This window comes from Pteropus medius, unplaced genomic scaffold, assembly GCF_902729225.1.
Source record: "Pteropus medius unplaced genomic scaffold, Ma_sr-lr_union100, whole genome shotgun sequence".
Classification (NCBI taxonomy): Eukaryota; Metazoa; Chordata; class Mammalia; order Chiroptera; family Pteropodidae; genus Pteropus; species Pteropus medius.
In genome coordinates this window covers 14,627,731-14,648,312 of record NW_024349804.1, presented here as the reverse complement: position 1 = coordinate 14,648,312, position 20,582 = coordinate 14,627,731, and the positions used below count along the sequence as shown (strand labels likewise).

The window sequence follows — 20,582 nt, the reverse complement described above, 5'->3', positions numbered from 1 at the left end:
GGCCTTCGGAAGCGTTCCCGGCCTGTGCCGGCCTCCCGCCTACCCCACTGGCTGGACACCGTGCCCGCACCCGCACCCGCGTCCTGGCCGCAGCTGGAGGTGAATACACTCGGACGCCAATGCCAGCTCTCGGCCCCAGGGTCTTCAGAGGGCGTCACCGCACGTAAAACACGTGCTTGCCGCCCCCAGTGGAATGTCTCCAATCGCTCCTTAGTGTCTAGTCTGGGACAGCCCCTGCCCTTCCTCCCTCTGCCGGTAGCTTTGAGGGGGACAGCCTGTCCTGTCCGGGGCAGGCCTGGTTTCCTGGACTCGTGGGTGGCTCCTGTGGGGCCATCACTCTCCTGCCCGGAGCTGGGGGGCAGTGCCTGAGCACAAGGCCAGAGGCCCTCATACCAGGCTTCCCACCTGCCGTACAGAATGGGTGGGGGCCAGCATTTCCGCAGCGGGACTGCCCTCCATAAAGAGCTTCACAGACGGACTGACTTCCTCCTGAGACAGGGCAGGCCCTGGCCCCTTCTTCACCTGTTTCCATAACATGAAACTGGTGTGACCTCCGTCCACGTGCCAGATAAGGCTTGTCTTCCTGAGCCTAACCCTGGGCCTGGTCTTTGTTTCCAGTCCATTCTCTTTGCTGTTCTGGTCCCTGCCTTGGCCAAGGGCATCCCTTCAGGCTGGTCTCGGCGAAGGGATGCAGGGGAGGGCGGTCCTGAGGCGCCCACATGGCCCAGGAAGCCTGGGCCAGTGCAGGGGTGAGGCCGCCTGGGATAGGCTGGACATACTGGGCTGGGGGTTTGTCCACTGAGGAGCCGGAAGGGGCTGGGAGGGTGAGGGAGACCACCCTGGCCCTGTTCTGCTGTGGGGAACCTCTGCTGGGTGGCCCTCCCTGCCAGGCCTTGGCTCTCCACCCAGGGAAGGTACTCTGCCAGCTCTGCCCGGGCGCTGTGTGGCAGGCTGAGGTGCAGTGGAGCCCGCCTCCTATGGGACTCCCTCAGGCAGTGGAGGCCAGCGCCTTTGGGCCCTCAGGGAGTTTCAGAACAGACTGTGCTCTCCTGTGTGACCCCTCGGCCGGAGCCCCAGCCTCGCCCGCCCAGGAAACTGGTGTTTCTCCCTGGCCTGAGGCACCCACTGAGGGTTGGGTGGGGGAAGCCTGGTCAGGCAATGGCCACCGCACCAACCTAGACAAATAAACCATCATACGGCGACAGGTCATCAAGATAGCGCTTTATTAACCCTTTTTCTCAGATTGAACTGGGAGTCCGGTCACGAGCACAGGGCTCAGTGTGGGTGCACAGTGTGATGGGGAGACAGGCAGGGGACACTAGCGCAGAAAGAGGGGATACCTGGAGGAGAGGAACCCGGAATCCGGCTCCTGGCAGCACGTGCAAAGCCGGGGCCCGCTCGCCAAGCCCTTCTGCTGCGAGCCGGTACCAGACCCAGGCCACACGGCTGTCACGAAGGCGGACATTCAGACAATCATGAAAGTTTCCACCTAAACTTCTGAACTGTGTCAGCTCAGAAATCTGACTTTGAGCTATTATGAGAACATTAATTTGTTATTTTAATAAAAACGTTATTTCTAAAAAAGATGCTTACACGTGTAAACCCAGGACGGAGTGGAGCCGGCCCCAGGACCCTTGGGGGACAGGTGGGGACGCAGCAAGGTCCAGGGGGTGCCACCCTGCCGGCTCCAGGGCCCCGCTGCGAGAACCACTGCCTGGAGAGCATTCTTCCAAAATTACAAAGTACCACTTGGTTTTACAAAGTCTGGATTTTTATACTCCCTCCAAAATGACTCCAGAAGCCACGTGCCCATTTCCTGAATCTCTAGAAAAGCAGGTGTTTGAGTGGAGGAACCACATGCTCAGAATTCACATTTCGTTTTCAAGCAGACAACACGCTCCTGACAGCACAGAACAGGTGGTCCAAATACAGCCGCCTCTTAAGCGCCTGGTCGCACAAGACTCACTTCTAGATCCACCACTTGTCACACCTGCACCTGCACCCTAGTTCCAGCTACAAGAAACAGAGTCCAGGACAGAAAAAACCAACACAAAAACGAAGCGGGGAAGCCTGCAGCAGGCATCGCCAGCCTCCCGAGCACTGAAGGCCGCCACCGGCAGCGCGCTCCCGTGTGCACGTGCGAAGCCCAGGGCGGGCGGGCTCCCCTCGAAGCTGCGGACAGCCTCAGAGGGCAGCAGTGCCGCTCTGCAGTGACAGCACATGGGCGGAAGCACAGGGTGCCCGGCAAAGGCAGCGCGAGGGTAAGGACGGGAGCCGGGCGCAGATGACCAGGCCCCAAAGTGCTGTTGACCAGAACGACGGCCACAGCTCGCGAGCACAGCAGCCAAGCTCGCAAGCAAGCAGGCTCCACCGCTGGAGCCGAGGCGGCTGCAGCGCGGGACACGGCCATGGCAGTGAGGCGCACCGAGCACCCTGCTCAGGCAGCTGACAGGGGCCGCTACAGCTGCTGCCACTGTGCAAAGGTTTAACCCGAGAACACAAAATTTCGTTCCTAGTTCATCAGGTGTCTTCTCCAGGGGCCGAGTACAGGGGTTCGGGTCACTCAGAAGTATCACTGCACGCTCCTTCCCCCAGCTAACCTGGCCACTCTGGTCCTGTCTTCCAATTCCTATGCTTGGATTGCCCTAAAAGAACGTTCTCGCCAGTAAGAAACAGCCTTCGAAGGGCGGGTCAGACAGAGCTGAGGCCACAGGATGCCCGACCCCACCCACCCCACGCAGCGCCACTCGACCTGAGCAGCCAGGTGTCAAGCGTGCAGGACACCTAGGCTGCACAGAGAGCTGAGGCCGCCCTGCCTCTGCACCCCAGGTGTGCCGTGCCGGCCTTGTGCTTCCGGTGCGGCCCGCTGCTGTGCTAGCCACGCCACAGAGTCACCTGCGAAAGCCTCCTGGGGCGCCACAGCACAGGACCAGGCGCAGCCACCACCTGCTCATTCTGAAAGCCGGGAAGGAGTCACAGCGACAAGCACGAGGGCCCCGGTGCCACAGAGCCATGTCGGGGGCATGATTGCCACGGGGCCAAGGAGATGCCAACTACCCAAACCAGGAAAAGTGCGAGAAGCCACAGGGCCGTGCGGGGCTCGCACAGGAAGGGAGCCGGCTCCGAGCGCCCCCGGCCCCTCCCCTGCCTCGCTCCGCAGCGGCGACCGCCCACTCGCGGGCAGACTGGCGGGGCGGGGGGCGCTCGGCTTGTTCACTGCTTGAAGGATGCAGCGAGAATCAGAGGTGAATCAAGAAAGCTGACACTCGCAGACAGAAGGTCGCACGAGACACCGACGTCGCCAGAGCGCTGTGCTCTTCCGGAGGCCACGGGTGGTCCACGGATGCTCTCCTGATGGTCACACGGGGCTCTGGACACGCAGCACCGGTCCTGCCGACCGCTCGGGGGCCGTGTCCGCACGCCAGCAGAGTCCTCTCCGGTGCTGCGGTGGGCGTGCTGGGGGTCCGCACGGCGGTCGGCTCCTCCCGGGAGACACCGCCAGGGCGCAGGCCCAAGCACACCGCTGAGCCAGGGGACCGGTGCAGGGCCGGGACCCCCGCCAGGCGGCACCGTGCCAACGGCGAGAACGCAGACAACACGGGAGGGGCCGGGGAGTCCAGACTGACTGAGTCTTCATGGAATGACGAAAATTGAAAATTACTTGATTATGGAAGTTTCTGATTTATTCCGGACAACGTATCAGGTCTGTCACTAAGGATCACCTCAAAGCAATTGCTCTGCGTGGCAGGGCGGCCGCTAGCCCTTGGCCTCGGCGGCCCCCTTCCCCGCCTTCTCCTTGGCCCTTTCCTTCTCCCCCACCTTCTCCTCCTTCTCCAGCGTGGCCACAATCTCCGCCATCTGGCTCGTGGAGATGTGAATGTCTTCTTTGTCCACGAGCTCGATCACCTACACACGGGAAGGGACAAGGGACTCAGGATGTGTCCTTGGCCACCAGCTGAGATGGCCCCTGGCACCTGCACAGTACACTGTCCACCAGGGAGGCCCCAGGGTCCTTCCCTGCCCTAGTCCGCAGAGCATCAGACCCTTACCCACCCCCAAGGGGCAAACAGGCTCCAAAGCCCAGGCCAGGTGACCAGCCACCAAGAGTCTAGTACTGAGTCGGAAAGTGGGCGACAGGGGTCGCATCCCTGCTGGGGCCGGGGGTCTGCCCAGGACAGAGGCCCCCGAGGAAGCTCCCTCCCCCATGGCTTCCCCGAGGCATGGACACCCAAGCTGCCCTCCACCGAGGAGGGCCCCTGGGAAGGGGCAGGTGACACAGGCCCGGCCCTCCCAAACTCTGCACTGGCAAGGCAATGGCACTCCTGCTGGGCGGATGGGGGGCTGTCAGGACGGCCTGCGGTCCACAGACCTCCTCGTGACTGCGGGCCCCCAGCCCAAGCCTCCTGGCACCAGAGTGTGCCACCCAGGTCACCTCTCAGGCCTCGGGTGTCATGCTTCCTCCCACAACGTGGCTCCGAGAACTGCCCAGCACACCTCTCCTGAGGGGTCTGCACATGCCAGCCACCTTGCCACCAGACCTGGCCAGCGCCCCATAAGAAGCCAGTAGATGTTAAGTGTCCAGCCATAAAAGAGGCGGCCTGCTCTCGAGAGTCTCACTATGCAGAGTGAAGGCTGAGACGCCCTGGGTGAGGCCCCACCAACCCTGAGCGGGCCCGTCGCCCACCTTGACGAGGCCATCGATGTTGACTTTGCCGTCCTTGTCCTCGTCCAGTGCTGAGACCAGGCTGATGAGCTTGCTTTCTGGAATGTGCTTTATTTGCTTCATGGCACTGATGAGCTCACTGACGCTGATGACGGTCTCCCTGGGGGGACAGCCTGCATGTGGCACAGCTGGCTCACACCAGCCTCCCGGGCTCCCCAGGTCAGGCCCCCCAGCCTCAAGCTCCCGTGCCCCTCCCCTTGGGCATACCCAGCCAGCTCAGACACAGAAAGGGGACACCACTTGGTCCGCAGTCTTGTGTGACAGTCCCCAGTCCACTCCACAGGTGGCAAGGACAGAGTGCCCTGGGGTCAGTGTGGGAGAGGCCAGCGCACTGTGCTGCCTTCTGACCAGGGAAGGTGGGCAGGTGAGCCCACACAGCGGGTCAGCCCAGGAGGGGGTGCTGACCTCATCTGAGAGTGAAGGGCCTGCAACCTGGGGATGGCAGAGCCTGGTCCCCGGGGCGCCCAGTGTCAGGGGTGACCGCCTGGCTGGTGGTTTCACCCCCTTGCAGCTGCCACCAGCCTCCCAGGCACCTGGGGTGTGCCAGTGCAGAGGTGGCCCTCATGCGAGAGCCACTACTGAGTGCCTGCTGTGTGTCGGGGTTCAGGGCGAGGGAGGAGGCAGGAGAGGGCCCGACAACGTGAGGAGAGCAGAGCCCAGGGTGGCTGAGGCTGCAGGGCGGGAGGTGTGGCAGGCAGAGGGGACACGGGCTTCCGGGGTTGGGGGGGCTGTGAGCCGATGTACATTCAGAAAGGGCCAGCCGGTCGGCGGCCTGGAGGAGTGGGCTGGAAAGGACACGGTGGGCGAGGGCGGACAATGGCTGCAGTATGTGCATTGGGTGCGTGGGGAGGGAGGTCCCAGGACGGTGACCACGCAGAAGCTGGGCGGTCAATGTGGCCGGGCTTCGGCCAGAACCGCTGGGCAGCGGGGAGGGGCAGCTGGCACCCAGACAGAGAGCTGGGCTGTCAGAGGTGCTGAGCCCCGCACTCACCCCTCGGGTGTGGCCTGGGTGGCGGGGCCCAGCTTGCCAGCCTGCTGGGCGGCCTCCAGCTGCGCGAGCAGGCCGTCCATCTGCCCGATCATCTGCTGCACCCGCCTGGTCAGCCTCTTGCTGGCTTTGGACTCCTCCACATCCATCTCCTTGCCCGACTTCGAAAGCTCCTTCTTAATCTCTTGCAAGTCCTAGTGAAATCGTTTGGTCGTAAGAAGCCCGGGCCGCCCGCCCGTAAAGTAAGTTAGTCCAGCCCAGCTCCAGCTGTCCCGAGGCACTAACAGCTGGCAGGCCCGCGGGAGGCGCGGCTGTCCTGGTCTCTAGCGCACAAATGTGTCTTAATTTGCAAATTCAAGCGTTTTGTAGCAAAGGAAATGGAATCTGTTTTGAATCTCAGCTTTCTTCATATCTGTTCAAAGACTAAATAAATGGACAAGAGAATCGGGGGGCGGTAGGCGTCTTCCTAAACTCTCGGCCGGTTTTGCCCCAGCCGCCTCCGCCGGGGAGCACCTAGGGGGCCGAGAAGGCCGATTTCCTGCAGGGCAAAGGGTCAGCAGAAGGAAAGTCAAAAACCGCAGGCTGTGTCGCCCACCTCGAAATGACTGAGCCTTTCCCAGGAAAGCTCTGAAAGCACAGTTCTTTTAACTCGGGTTAGGAAGTACGACAAACTGAAAAGACAAGTTTACCTAAAAAAAAAAAAAATCAACTACAAAAGAAAGAAGTCTCTTTTGAGGACTCGTGAATGAAAATAATATTTTACTTGTCAAACGACCAGATTCTTCATCTGATACCTTCACGTATTCAAAAAACTAAAAAAGATGGGTGCCTGTCATGTGCAGGGGTGAGTGGCCAGGTTCCAGGAGAAAGTGACCCACTGCAGTGGCTGCAGAGAGCGCACTGAATAAAACGAAGAGACCAGTTCTCGCCCAGACTCCCTCTGGCCAGCTGGTCAAACACCCGGCGGTGGCGTCACTGGACACCGCGGGGCGGGCCGAAGAGACCGGCCCACGCTGCAGCCCCCCGCGGCCCCCGGCCCGCACCTCGCTGTAGTCCTGCACGTCCTCCTTGAGCAGCTCCAGCTCCTCCTTCTCCTTCAGCAGGGACGACTTCTGCTCCTTCAGCTTCGAACAGGCGTCGCTGAGTATGTCGATTTCCTCCTTGGTTATCTCCTCCTCCTGGGAAGAACCGGAGGGCGGGGATGAAGGCGGCACCACGCGTGCCGTCTGGCCACAGGCCACGGCGGGGCCTCGGGCTGCGCGCGAGGCCAAGAGCACGGGCACAGGCAGGCTTTGCTCTTCCCCACACAGGGACCGCCGTGAACGTGCCACCCGACACGGGACACTACTGAGACCAGCACCAGCTGAGAGAAATCTCGGTCACCCCCGAGCTTCCCTGTGCCCCATGACCCTCCCTGCCGGCCGCCACCCCGGTCCCCCCCGCTGCTGGGAGTTTACATGCACCAGAGCAGACTGGTCAGGCCGCGGGAGCTCGTTTTGTCTGACGTCCCCCCGCCCGGCCCCTGTGCCCTGGTGTGTCCCAGACTGCCCTAAGTAGGCACACCAGACTTGCTCGTCCACGCCTTGGTTCTTCTGGGTCCTTTGAAGTCGCATATAAATTTCAGAATGACTTTGTGAATTTCAACAAAAGAGGCTGCTGCGGTCTTGATGGCTGGGAAGCCACAAAGCAGCTGGAGAGCACAAGCATCAGGAAGTGACCATGGCCACATGCAGACACCTCCCCTGCTCCTGGCTCCTGAAGTCACGCGGACGGTGTACGGGTCCTGCATATGTTTCCAACGTATCCCCGAGCAGCCCGCTGAGCGGACGCCGTCGTGACCCATTTCCAGAGCTCCCGGGGACCCACCACCGAGACACGCAGGGGTTCTCAGATGCTCGGGTCCCCAGCGAAAGCCAGCGCAGCCCCGCCTCCTCTGCCGTCCACCCGGTTCCACCGTGTCCTCATCTGACTGTCCTGGCAGAGCCACCATGAGGATGGGAGTGAGCACGGCCGTCGCACTGTCCGCTGTGCTGGTGACAGCGTTTCCGTCTGGCTGAGGGTGACCCCTCCCCCCGCTGCTGGGGACTCGGACGCGGGTGCCAGGACCTGACCGGTGCTCTCCCCACACCCCCCCGAGATGGTCACGCATGGCTTCCTCCTGGCTGGTGGGACGCTGGTCACAATGACCGATGTTCTCACTCCCTGGAAGAGCCCACGGAGTCACGACATGTCACCCTTTTCACAGAAGCCTGACTGCGTTTGACGTGCTACACGTCCGCTGAGGATTTTCACTCCTGTGCTCACGAAAGATGCGGGTCTGTTTCCTCATCTCCCTGGTTTTGGTGTCAAGTGACGCTCATCTCAGAACGAGTGGGATGGGTCCCTTCTTTCCACTTCCCGCCAGGACCGTGTGGCCCTGGGAGGGTGTCGCCCAGACATGGACGTCCCCGTAACTTCCCCGGGGCAGCTGCGCAAGCCTGGGGCTCCTGGGGGAAGGTTTTCAGCTACGAACTCAGTTTCCTTACAGGAAGTGAGCTACTCGGGTTCCTTTCCCCTGGACAGACGGCAACCCCAGTAAAGCACAGGCCTCTGGGGCCCCAAGGACAGGGCCCGTGTTCTTCCCGCTCCTTATGGTCTCTTTCCAGTGAACCCTAGGCCTTCACTTCAACTTTCCAAAGGTTTGTTCTTCTTGCTGACACATCTTTGGCAATCTTCAGGCCCTAAGTTGTCCTGTGAGTTCTCTACGTCCTTCCATGTTGAAGTTTTTAATCCACTGGAAATGGGATGCACCTGTCCGTGAAAGCCAGCCACCCAGCCCCTTATTGAGAGGCGCCCCCTTCTCCCAGAAGCCCCTCATGGGCCCGGCCAGTCTCCAGCTCTGCTCAGCTGTCCCCGCCCACACCACCTTGAAAACAGCCCTGACCCTTCCCAGGTCACCCTTTGGGTCCAGCTCTGCCAGGCTCCTGGAACCCCCTCTGCCAGGCCTCGACGCACCCGTCACACCCTGTGCTCGTTTCCATCTGTCCCCTGGGCCGAGTCTCAGGAGTGGCCCCAGTGTCCCCCATGGGCCTGAAGGCCATTACTGGAGAGAAGCAGAGGTCCACCAGGCTTGTCCCAGGCCGCACCAGTGGCCAAAAGCAGCCCACAAGGCTCTGGACGGCCCATCGCACCCACCGCCCCGCCCCCCTCAACTTGCTGCCTCAGCGGTCACACCGTGCCCGGTAAAAGCCCCCATTCCATTCCGGCACTATCGCTCCTCAGTCAGGGGAAGGGACCTGGCGGCCGGTGGCCTGGCTCTTCTGAGGGCTTCGCACTGTGGCTTTTCCTTCTGGCACCGCCCACGCCACCGCCACGGCCACAGCCACCGACCACCGACCACCTCACGCTGCCCAGCAGGGCTCACTCCGCAGGCTGCGTCCGCTGGCCTTCAGCGTACCCTCCACCGGACACACCGTGTCCACCCAGAGTCCTCGCCCTCGGCCGCATGGGTGGCCCCTCCGTGGCCTCACTCAGAATCCCGACATAGTAGCCACCCTGGCCTCTCTCCCGCTCCCACTGCTGAATGGACGCGGCCACGTGGCTGGTCAACATCTGCTCCCAGCAACGTGCCCCAGACGCTGCTCCACCCAGGGTGCCCCGTCCCAGGCCACGGGAAGACTCCCGACAGCAGCACCCCAGCATGGCAAGGCCACCCGGAGACGAGCACCTCCACGTCACAGGCTGTGGGTGCCTGACGTAGGCCGCCAGGGTGGGGGGCAGACGCGGACCTCCACAGAGGGAGCAGCCAGCTCCCCTCCCGCTACCCGCTCTGGCCAACGAGAGATGAGGTGCCCTGCCACGCGGACGTCATTTCATCCTGCAGACGTGCAAGCCCAGCTCCCCTGGGGCTCGCCAAGGACCTTGCAGTGGCTCCCCGTCCGCGAGCCGGACCCCGCGCCCTGCTGCTCGGCTCCCCTCTGGGGCGAGGGCAAGCGTCCGTTACCTTCACGCCCTCCAGGACTGGGGCAGTGTCCTTCAGGACCTCAGACGGCAGGACCACTTCGGGCGCTTCCGGCTGCAGCTCAGCCACCGGTCTTCCAGGGCCAGCTCTGGCCACCACTTCCGGCTGCACTTCCTTCTGAAACACAAGGCCGCTGCCGGCTCAGCACACTCACCGCACCACAGCCTTCCCGAGGCGTCCTGTCAGCACGGACGTGCCAACGGCCTGCGACGTGACCGCCGAGACTCGTAGACGCCCGCCATCGACCGGGCAGCAGTGACTGACGCGCGCCACAAGGCTTCACTGTCCGACTCTGAAAGCGTGTCCTGCACCTGCGCACCTGCACCCCGGCGTTTCCGGGCCGCCCGGGCCCCCGATCAGCAGTCGGGCTCACGCGTCCTCTCTAATCCTCTCCTGACAGCCGCACACAGCCGGCCGGTGAGTTGCAGCGGGAACATGTCATGGTCACGCGTGTCAGGAGCAGCAGTCCACCCACAGCCCGGGCCGGGGTCTCGGAAGGCCCCACTGCGCTGACCGGCACCCAGACCGAGGGAGAGCCAGCCAACTGATGGGTCCCTGGCACCCCTGGGCCTGCCTTCCCCTCCAAACACTGCTGTCCCCTGCGCCCGGCCATTCCAGAGCCCCAGGTACTGGCCGTGAGGCCGTTTCTCCAGACGGCGGAGCACGATGCCCTGCAGCCCGCCCCGGAGCCCCGCCGGCCACTCACCGCCGCCTCGGAGAGCCTCTGTAGCTCCTTCTCCCGGAGCTCCTGCTGGATGGCCGCCTCCTCCTGCAGCGTGGCCTCCAGCTTCGCCTTGTTGTCCACCTGCTCGCCCTCCACCTCGGCCACCTTCACCTGCGCTTCTTTTGCCTTCAGAGAGGGGACACCTGTGAGCAAGCCAAAGGCCCGTGCGCACACAGCCACCACCCAAGAGGCCCCACAGCTCCCTGCCCATCTCTGACTGCTGTCACCAGCCAGGCTTCAAAGGGGGCAGAGCACGTTGCTGGGAAACACCTGCAGGCACCCGAGGGTCACCTCCGCACGTGTCACAGGAGCCCCCATTGCTCAGAGACAGCACAGACGCATGCGAAGGGGAGGGGACAGTGGGTAGGCCCGGGATCCCACGGCCGAGTGGGTGGCTGTTGCCACGGCCCCTCCCCTTGGCAGCGAGGGCCCCTCACAGAGTGAGTCGCAGGAGGGGTCTCCCAGCAACTCACCACGATCTCTGGGAGAGTCTGCAAGGTGGACTTGAGCTGGTCGGCGGGCGACAGGGTGTCTGGGAGGTACATGGCCCGGGACAGGATGAGCAGTGACGTGGGGATCTCCTGGTGCAGGTGCAGCTCCAGCCACTGCGGAAGGGGAGTTCAGGACCCAGACTCACCTGCTGGCCTCAGCCCCTACACCTGCGACCAGCAACAGGGCCTCTGGCCCTGCAGCATTCCTCCCTGTCCTGGTCCGGCTGGGGGAGGGAAGGAGGGGGACAGGTGGCAACTGCTACAACAGGACTTGAGTAGATGAGTCCACTGCATCACAGGACATGTCCCCATCAAGCCCTAGGAAGCCATGTGACCGCTGCGTTTCACGACCCCACGCCTGAGCGCTGAGCGCGAGATGCCGAAGGGCTGTGAATCCTCCCGCCTGCACCGGGCTCCAGGGCGCGGGAGCCCGAGGACAGATGGCCAGACTCTGCTGGCAAAACTCCTCGCTCAGAAACGGTGCCAAACTCCGAGGATAGCATTTGTGAATTCAGTCCACGTGGAAGGCTTTACACACCTGCTCCGGGCCAGGCACCGTTTCAGGCTACTTTAGTGACAAAAGAGAACGTCCAAACTGCCAGCAGAGGCCCTGACAACATCTGGGCAAACACTGGGCACAGGGCAGGAGCTGAGACGAGAAGCAACTCTCAGAGCAGGAAGGAAACGCTGAGCAGAGGTGAGACGATCAGAGGGGACGCCGGGAGTGCCTGTGCCACACGCTCGCGTGCAGAGAGCCCCGGGCTGGGGGCCCACGCTCCACCTGAGCCCTCCAAGAAGGCAGGGCCGACACCAGGGTGGCCCGGCACTCGGGCAGGACCAGAGAGACACGCCACGTAGCAGGGCCTGATAGAGAACCACGTGGAGGCCGAGGGGCCACATGTGTCAGCGGGGAAGTGGCCTGACGCATCTCTGCCTCCACCAGGACACGCGGAGGCCCACGACAGGGATGCCAACAGCACCGGCGGCTAGAGGGGAACCGGCTGGTGCCCTGCAGGCTTTGTGCCTCCAACAGGAAAGCTGAGCCGCTGTGTGCTGCCTCCCCGAGGCCAGGCTCACACCGGGGCCAGCAGGGCTGGGGCACAGGACCTGAGTGTACAGTAGGCTCGGCCAGAGCTGGCCGGGATCCTCGTCACCCAGATGGCCCTGGCCTCAGGGAAAGAAGCTAACCTAGTCCTCGTCTGCCTACAACTGAAGAAGGGGCAGCTCGGACACTGACGTCGACCGTGAGCAGAGAGGAACGTCAGCAGTCCTCACAGGTGGCCAACGCAGGGGTTTGTGGGTGTCACAGGACCAGGCCCCAGCCAGATGGGAGGCGAAGGCCAAGGCAGTGCCTCACGAGGCCCGGTGGCTGCCCGCCAATCCCTGGGGCTTATTTATCTCCTTGTTTGTCACGCGAGCCCGTGCGGGTCTGGTGGAAGGGGAAGCCCCTGGACCACGCACCTGCTTCAGCTGGTCCCGCAGGCGGTCTTCTGTGACGCCCAGAGCCCGCATGCCTCGTGCCCGACACGCCGCCTGCAGCTCCTTGACATTGAGGCTGTCCACCCCTTCCTCAGCGATCAGCTGTAGGAGAAAGTCAACTCGTTACCGTCTCAAAAGGCCACTAGAGGTTCACGGTGCTTACCTTCGCACCCTTGGGAACAACGTGTCTAAGCACGGGCCACTTTCCTAATGTGCTCTGCCGAGTGACAGCACCACCACCAGCAAGGCCTCAGTTCCAGGATGCAGGGACAGGTCTGTCTGATGGGGGAAGGGGCCTGGGGAAGCACGTGTTGGCCAGGACCCACCGGAGAGTCCAAGAACCTGCCTGTCCCGGAGGTGGGGGAGGGGTCGGGGCACCTACGGGATCCGAGCACTCCGCCCTGCCCCACCGAGTACTCTTGGGGTTTGCGAGATGGGGGAGGGAGGGTGAGGGCAGGGGTGACCCTAGGCTCTGACATGTCTCCTGGCCTTAGCCAAAGTCTCCCCTGCCCGCCCACCCCAGCCTGGGGGAAAAGCGAACAGGAGCCCCAGAGACGGGGACACAGAGCACGGTGTCGAGGGGCCAGGAACGAGGGGGAGGACACAGAACAGCAGTGCTCCTTGTCTGCGCCAGGCGGTGTCCACGCCTCCCCACATCCGACACCTCGCTCGACCCATGTAATCCCAGCGGTCCTGTGAGGAAGACCGCTGCCCGTTTTCTTAAGCGTGTTACCTCCAAACGACTGTAGATGTGACGTGTGTAACTACAGAGTTCCCGGGTGTCTCCCAGGGGTAACATCTCACAAACCGTAACCAACACGCGACCCTGTGCTGGTCAGGCCGGAAACCTCTGCACCCCCACAGGACTTCACACTGCCCTTCTACGCACCCCCAACCTAGCACCCGCTGATCTGGTCTCGTTTCCATAACTGTCACTGAAGCGCAGGACACGAACACGATCGTACAGCACGTGACTTTTGGGATTCCATAAAGATCCGCACGGTCGTCGGGCCTGTCGATAAGCCATCCCTTCTGCGTGCCAAGTGGCCCTGCGTGGTATGCGTGCCCTGCTTCAACCGTTCGTCCACAGAAGGCCCCCTGGGCTGTTTCCAGTTTTAGATTCTCACGAAACAATCTGGTCCTCATCCCCCGTGGGTTAGGTGAACCCCGCTGGCGTCCGCTCTGGCACTTCTGGGGGGCCTTCTCCCGCGGCGCTTCTGGTGGCTGCTCAGGAAACTACACAGACACGTGTACCCTGTCCCAGAACGAGTGTCCTCACGGTTCCGGTCCCAGGGAACTGCAGAGACCTCAGCGCCCTCAACGTCCCCTGGTCAGCTCCATTCCGCGTCCCCGGAGAGCCAGGTGCCCCAGCGCCACTGCGGCTCCGGCAGGAGACCCGCACGGAGAAGGAAAGCCTGCTGGGTGCGCCCGCAGCTTCTGCGGCCGTGTCCTTCCCGCCTCGCGTTCCGAGTCTCTTTCTTCTCGAATTTCCTTTGCTTACAGGACCTTCTTCAGGTTCTTCTTCTAGGACAGGTCGCTGCTGACAAGGCTCTTACTGTTCTTTCACCTGAGGTCTGATTTGCTCCTCACTCCTGTGGGATATTTTTCCTGGACACAGGATTCTGAGTCGACAGGTTTTTTTTTAGCACATGAAAAACGTTCTGCTTCTTTCTGGCTTCTGTGGCTCCAGACGAGAAACTCACTGCCGTCCGTGTTGTCTTTCCTGCAGACGAGATGGCACTCTCTCTGCTTCCAAAGTTACTCTTGTCCTTAAGTGCTCGTTCCGTTGACTATGTGTCGTGGTGTGGGTTTCTTTGGGTTTTTCCTGTCTGAGGATCACTGTTTCTAAAATTTACAGATGTGTGCCGCTGCATTTGGGACATGTCTGGCCTGTTTCTTGGACCACTTTCCCAGCCCTGTCCTGTCTCTGCCCCTCCTGGAAGCCCCACGACACGCGCGTCAGCCCTGTGGCAGTCCCTGGTCCTCTCGCCACTTCCTCTCTGGGATCTGGACGGGCACGCGCGCCTGATCCCACTTCCTCTCTGGGATCTGGACGGGCACGTGCGCCTGATCCCACTTCCTCTCTGGGATCTGGACGGGTACGTGCGCCTGATCCCACTTCCTCTCTGGGATCTGGACGGGCACGTGCGCCTGTTCCACCTGCGCTCACTGCCCTGCCCTCTGCCCTGCCCGCTCGGCTGCGGAGCCCACCACGTGCCTCACTGTGGACCGCGCTCCCGTGCCTCTGTCCGTCGGGGTCTTCTCGGTCCCTTCTCCTGAGCTGAGGCCGCGCTCCCACGTGCCCCGGTCCCCACTGCTGCGCAAGCATTTCACGCGTCCCTTCGAGGTCGCGTCTGGCGTCTCTAACCTGTCCCCTCAGGGCTGGCACCCACTCACCACCTTTCATCAGCCGCTTTGGGACCCTTCTGGGTCTTGGCAGGGACCGATTTTCGACTGGAACCCAGACATTTTGATACTGTGTTCTGAAACTCAGCTCTTACCTGAGACGTCGACCGTCTTAGCTGGCGCCTGACCGTGGCGTGGCTCAAGGGGCAGTGTTCCAGCCGACTTCTGCAGACTGTGTAACTGACGATCTGGCTCTACCGAACGCAACTGACACCAAAGCTCTCCACGTCTCCCTGTGGCCCGGCTCTCGTGGGCACGTGACAGTCGTGCTTCGGATCTGCCAACCACAAGCCCTAACCCGTGTTCACTTCCTGCCCAGCCCAGAACATCGGCGGGCCACTCCCACCGCACTGGTAACGATGCCAAGTCCTGTCTCCCCTCCTCCCCCAGCTCCTGCGTCCTGGTCCGGACACACCAAGGTCTCGTGCAAGCCCGAGCGGGTGCTGTACCCGTCTGTGGGGACCTGCGGACAACAGGCTCCTGTCGCTTCTGAGTTCTTTGTGCCATCGGTCAAACCCATAACTGCACCCCGAGTACGTTCCAGGACCGGTGGGGTGCTGCCTTGTTCCTGTCAGGCACCCCGCTCAGCCTCAGAAGACCCCGGGGGGAGAGGTGCGTGTGTCCCCCCTGCTGGGAGGGGAGGGGTCTCTGGCTCCCACCAGGCCCCTGCTGACACCCCCAGAGCAGGCAGGGAGGATCCTGGGGCTGTCCGGTGGGGTGGAGGCCTCAGCTCCACTGTCGCATGTGAGGTGGGAGCCGGGGTTCCCCGTGACATCAGACTGGAGCGCAGTGGTACCGACTGGACTGTTCTGTCTCTCTAGGTGGCCCCTTCCTGTCCTTTGGCAGAGAGCAGGCTCTTGTAATGGTCAGCGTTTCTGGGTGGCCCGCTCCTTCAGCCTGAAGCTGGGCTCTGTGAGGCCAAGCCCCCACTGCGCTGCCCGGGGAGACCCGCGGCCTCCGCCCACCTCCGTCTCCTACACCGGATTCTACTCCACGTCCAGAGGACCAAGCGCCCGCTCCGCCTGCACGACTGCAGAGGCCTGGCAGCTATCCTGGTCATCAGGATCTGAGGTACTCTGCGGTGGAATGACTTGTCCAAGGTCACAGAGTAAGTGGTCAGGACTCAACCCCAGGCCATCTGCTCGCTAGCTGCCTCTCCTGAGGGGGGCAGCCACACCGGCTCTCCGCGCGAGGACGGCCCGCTCGGCCCCGCGCTCCAGCAGGCCAGAGTTCACGACACGCCTGAGACGGTTCCCTTCCGTCCTTACAAAGACCCAGCGATAACCTTATGCACAGCTGTGACAAGGGATCGTTTCCATCACGCCACCTTCCGCCGAGACAACTGGAGAAGCCAGGGACAAGAAAACGCAACACGCCCCAGGTGTGGAGGCTTCGAAAAGCAAAGACAACTAGGCGTGGGGGCGGCGAGCGTCTGTGGACCGGGACAGACTAGGCCGCCACGGAGGTGCGAGCTGTCCATGCCGAGCCACCGGGGGTCCCAGCGGCATTTGCCGACTCGTGGAGCAAGCTGAGCGCCCAGGCCAAAGGCCACTGCTAAGCGGGGAGACACGTCAGACGAGAACAGCCGGAGTCCAGGGGCTGCCGAGGCTGCAGCCCAGAGAGAAGGGGGGCAGGGGACAACCCTGTGTCAGGCCTCAAGACGACAGGGCAAGGTGAGGGGCGAGCCCAGGGCCTCCGGGGGCAGACGCCACCGGCTGCGCTGTGCCGGCGCCCCGCGGGGTGGGCAAACCGGAGCCGCAGGCCCAGCCCCAGTTTGGCGTAAGACCACAGGGGTCACGGCCTCTCCAAACAGAGCGGACTCGGGAGGCCCCCGGAAAACGTCACCGCCCAGAACCTCCAGCATTTTTTATAATGTCTGTGTTCAAAAAAGCTAAATACTACAAACAAAACCAAGAGAGAAAACAAGGACCCGCAGGTCACTGTTGCTGGACTGATCGGACGTGAGCCACGGTTAGCATGGTCAAGAAAGCAGAGAACAAGACGGCAGTTTTCCCTGGGAACCGAAATCTTGGGGGAAAAAAACCAACCAAAAAAACGGTTTCTAGGATGGAAGTGAAGGACTGAGCAGAGGGCTTTACGGCTATCAGACACAGAAGGGCCGCGGAAGCGGAGAGGCCCGGCGGACGCACAGGGCGCAGGCGGCAGGGCAGGGAGAACGCAGTGCGACGCGGAGGCACCAGCATCGGGAGCAGGGCGGCTGCAAACAGACACAGCTAGGCACGTTCTCGTCCTGAGTGGCTGGATCCCGAACCGAAGCAGACAGCTCCTGCCAGGGAGGGCGAGGCGGCGGCGGACACCTTTGAAGAACCACGGGCCGCCGGCTGACGGCCCTCAGGACAGCACCTGGAGGTCTAGGAAGGACTCCGGCCGGGAGCTCATGCCTGGCAGACACGCCGTGGGACCGGCAAGGAGGACGGACGCCCACGCGAGCGAGCGGAGGGAGGCCGTCCCGCCGGAGCGTCAAAGGGCAGGCGGTGTCCGGGTGGAAGTGGGCACGGGTGGGAAACACGTGGGGCACTGGGCCAAGTGTCTCCAGGACCGGTGCCGACGCGGGAGGCGGGGAAGGGCACTTCCTCCTCGGGGACGGCCCTCGAGACGGCCTGTGGCACCGCGAAAACAAGGAACAAGCGAAGGCGGCGCGTGGAGCAGAGTCCTGGGCTCATCCGAAAGGAGACAAGAGAGGAGCTAAGTGTCACATAAACAGCTGGGGCAGAGGGAAGCATGGGCTACATATAAAATGCCCTGATCAAAAGGCAGAAACGATCAGGCTGCATTCAAACAAACACAAACACAAACACCTCGTAGATAAAAGGGTTCGGGAAGCTTAAATGTAAAAAGTCGGAACGCCAGATGCTGCGGATTTTAAGGCAAGGAGAGCTATTAGAGAAGCAGGGGTGTCCCACGAATCCTCCCTGAGAAAGCACACTTGGGGTGCGCAGTGCAGCCGCCTGGCAGTGGGCAGCAAGTGGGCACACAGTGGTCAGCGAGCCCTGGGAGAGTCTGGTTGTGGGCCATGGCCTGCCCGATCTCCCGCCCCCTTGCCCGGAGCCCGGTTCTAGGTCATCATGCTAAGGAAGTCGGCCATCTGAGGCAGGCCCCATGCCACGGGGTGTGCCGCGGGGCTGGCTGGGGTGGCGGGCCGCTAAGCGATGGCTGACAAGCACGCGGTGTCTGTGACAGAGCGCACGGACGGCACGACCTCGGCACTGGGCCCAGCAGACATGCGTGTGCGTGCTGGACAGCCACGACCCGGGAGTGCCAGGCCCCCAGTGACCTGACCGCCTACCATGCAAGATGGCCCAGAGCCGCTGCCGGGAGGACACCCGCAGGGGGAGCCAGAGAGCAGAGCCGGGCTGCCCACCTTGTCGTCGGCCTTGATGGAGCGCAGCCGCATGGTGAGCTGGAAGCGCAGGAAGTTGTTGGTGCCGATGGACTGCAGCTCCAGCAGCCTGCACAGCGCCACCAGCTGCGGCCGCGTGAGGTTGTCCAGGGTCAGCTCGTCCTCAAACAACTTGGAAAAGCGCATGATCTCCTCGTTGCTGGGCCTCTCCCCCGTCTCTCGGATCTGCAGAAGCCACCCTAGGGTCACCGTCAGTGGGGCGTGTCCCCGGTACCCCACAGCCCCGAGCTGCTCGCCCCACGTGTGGAAACAGGACAGCTAGAAGTGCCCTGGACCCTGCATGCCTGACCCGAGCTGCCCTCTCAGGACTGCCCGCCGCGGGCTGCCCGCACGGGCCCACGCCTTTCCTGCCTTTCCTGCCTGATCTGCAGGGACAAGGCTGCCGACCACGAAGAGGCCACGGGCCTCGCACTGCTGGGCAGGGGGCCCTGCCACCCTCTCGCCACCTCAGGCATGGCTGTGGAGCAGCCTTCTGCCCCGTCCCCTCCTCCACTCGGCCCCCCAGCTTGTCACACCCACGGGGCCTCAGGTTCCTCATCTGCCAAACTCCCTCCTCCGGGGGCTACTGCGAGGTCGAGGCACAAGCAAGTAACTCTGACTGTCAGCAGGTTCGAGTTCTCGGGACAGAGGCCTGACCTCACCGAGCACGGGGAGCCTCTTGGGCAAGCCCACCCGGCACCAAGCACCCCATGCTAGGAGCGCCGCTCCTGCCCCACACAGTGGAGAGGGGCAGAATGCAGATGGGAGCCGGTCCCCAGATGAGGTGGGGTGGCCCGAGGCTCTAACCAGCACTCAGGACCAGTGGGCTGACGCCGCAAGGGTTCTGACAGGGCACCTTCTGGAAAAACACGGAGAAGTCCTTGGTGGCGCTCCCTTTGGCCGCCTTGTTTTTCAAGGCCATCTCCTCGATGGTGTCCTGAAGAAACTTGGCCAGCTCCAGCTTGACCCGCAGCTCCTTCTTCAGCCTCTCCTCCTGCCAGGGCAGAGAGAGGGCACTGCACTCCTCTGGAATGGAACCCCAGCTTCCACTCTTCGACCCAGTGCCCCCCAGAGACGCATCCCCCGCCTGGGGTGTGCCAGCACCCTCCCCTCTAGCTCCCGGTCCCCGACAGATTTGGGCTTCACAGCCGTGTGGTGTGGAGCCTGCCTCATCTCTGCGGGGGTGGAGCCAAAGTGGTGGACAACACACACATAGCCAGGCACGCGTGTCCCCAGAAGACCCCACTGACCAAAGTGGGCAGGGCGCCCAGCGCCGAGATGGTCCCACCCCAGGAATGGGTCACAACCTGAGTTTTGCAGAACTCTGGGCTCCCGAAGCCATAGCGTGAAACCCGTCTAAGGAGGAGTGGCCTGGCCCCAAGCTGGCTGGACTGAGACGCCCACTGCCGGCCCCTGACGCCCTAGTGTGCACTCCCAGCTGTGTTAGCCACAGAGACCACTGGGGCCAGGCTCTGCAGCAGCGCCCGCCCCGCCCCCATTACCTTGATGGACTGTGTCTCAAACGTGGATGGCAGCATGTTGGGGAAGAGCTTCACGACGACAGGAAGCAGGAACTCCATGAAGGGCACCACCACGAACACCAGGAAGGGGACCAGGCGGAAGAGGTCGGCACAGATCCGGAGAAACTGCGAAGAGGCATGTGGGTCAGAGGTTACGCGACAGCATCCCGTGGAGGCACCGGGCGCTGGGGGCTCCGAGCAGCCCACCAGACGACTCCCGAAGGCTGTTTCTTCGTCCAGCATCCAAACCACAGCCACGGCCTTCAGAGAAGCTGGGCAGGCACCAACACCGCGTGGACTGCACCCACCACCAGGGACAGCCCGCGACCCGCCCGCAGAGGCCCGGACCAGGTGCCCAGCCGGGGTCTTGCTCTGTGGAAATGGTGTGGAAACCTGCCCATGGGCTGGCACTAGCCGGACTTGAGTGACAGGCGGAGGACGGGTCATTGCTGGCAGTGGCGAGGGCCATCAGAGAAGGCTGTGGCCACACACCCCTGCCAAAGGTTCTGCGGGAACGAGTTAGCTGTGCACATCTCTGGTTTTCCCTGAGACGTTAGATTTAAGACTATGCTTCTTAAATCTGAGCCCAGCAGACATGCGTGCTGCATCAACACAAACTCCTGCTGATGCCATCAAAAGAACGGCATCCTGAGGTCATCACGATCCCGAGACCAGGGACCACTCGCGGTGGGTGCCCAGGCAGCGAGTCCTTGTCTTCGGTCATCGCTACCGAGTGCGTCGCCTCCACTGAGCCTGCGCACCCCGTGCCCTCATCTGCACGTGCGCTCTAACTCCTCAGCCATTTTTTGGAAAAGCGGTGTCATTCCTGGAAACGGCCTTGTTCCGGGCCT

At 62.7% G+C, this 20,582-nt stretch overlaps 1 protein-coding gene across 3 annotated transcripts in view; it reads right to left on the bottom strand.

Moving 5' to 3' along the window:
• Window positions 1-1,204: 1,204 nt before the first annotated feature.
• LETM1 (leucine zipper and EF-hand containing transmembrane protein 1) overlaps window positions 1,205-20,582 on the bottom strand; it is a 34,188-nt gene continuing 14,810 nt past the window's right edge. The window contains exons 4-14 of one of the 3 annotated variants that reach the window (XM_039838319.1): window positions 19,714-19,857; window positions 19,068-19,205; window positions 18,194-18,397; window positions 12,388-12,507; window positions 10,909-11,040; window positions 10,418-10,561; window positions 9,694-9,828; window positions 6,755-6,889; window positions 5,715-5,905; window positions 4,685-4,823; window positions 1,205-3,906 (exon numbers count right to left, since the gene is read on the bottom strand). In XM_039838319.1, coding sequence (XP_039694253.1) covers window positions 3,757-3,906; window positions 4,685-4,823; window positions 5,715-5,905; window positions 6,755-6,889; window positions 9,694-9,828; window positions 10,418-10,561; window positions 10,909-11,040; window positions 12,388-12,507; window positions 18,194-18,397; window positions 19,068-19,205; window positions 19,714-19,857 — 1,632 coding nt within the window. In that variant the 3' untranslated portion in view covers window positions 1,205-3,756. The remainder of the gene's footprint in view (window positions 3,907-4,684; window positions 4,824-5,714; window positions 5,906-6,754; window positions 6,890-9,693; window positions 9,829-10,417; window positions 10,562-10,908; window positions 11,041-12,387; window positions 12,508-18,193; window positions 18,398-19,067; window positions 19,206-19,713; window positions 19,858-20,582) is intronic. The other 2 variants (XM_039838320.1, XM_039838321.1) reach the window with 2 other exon arrangements.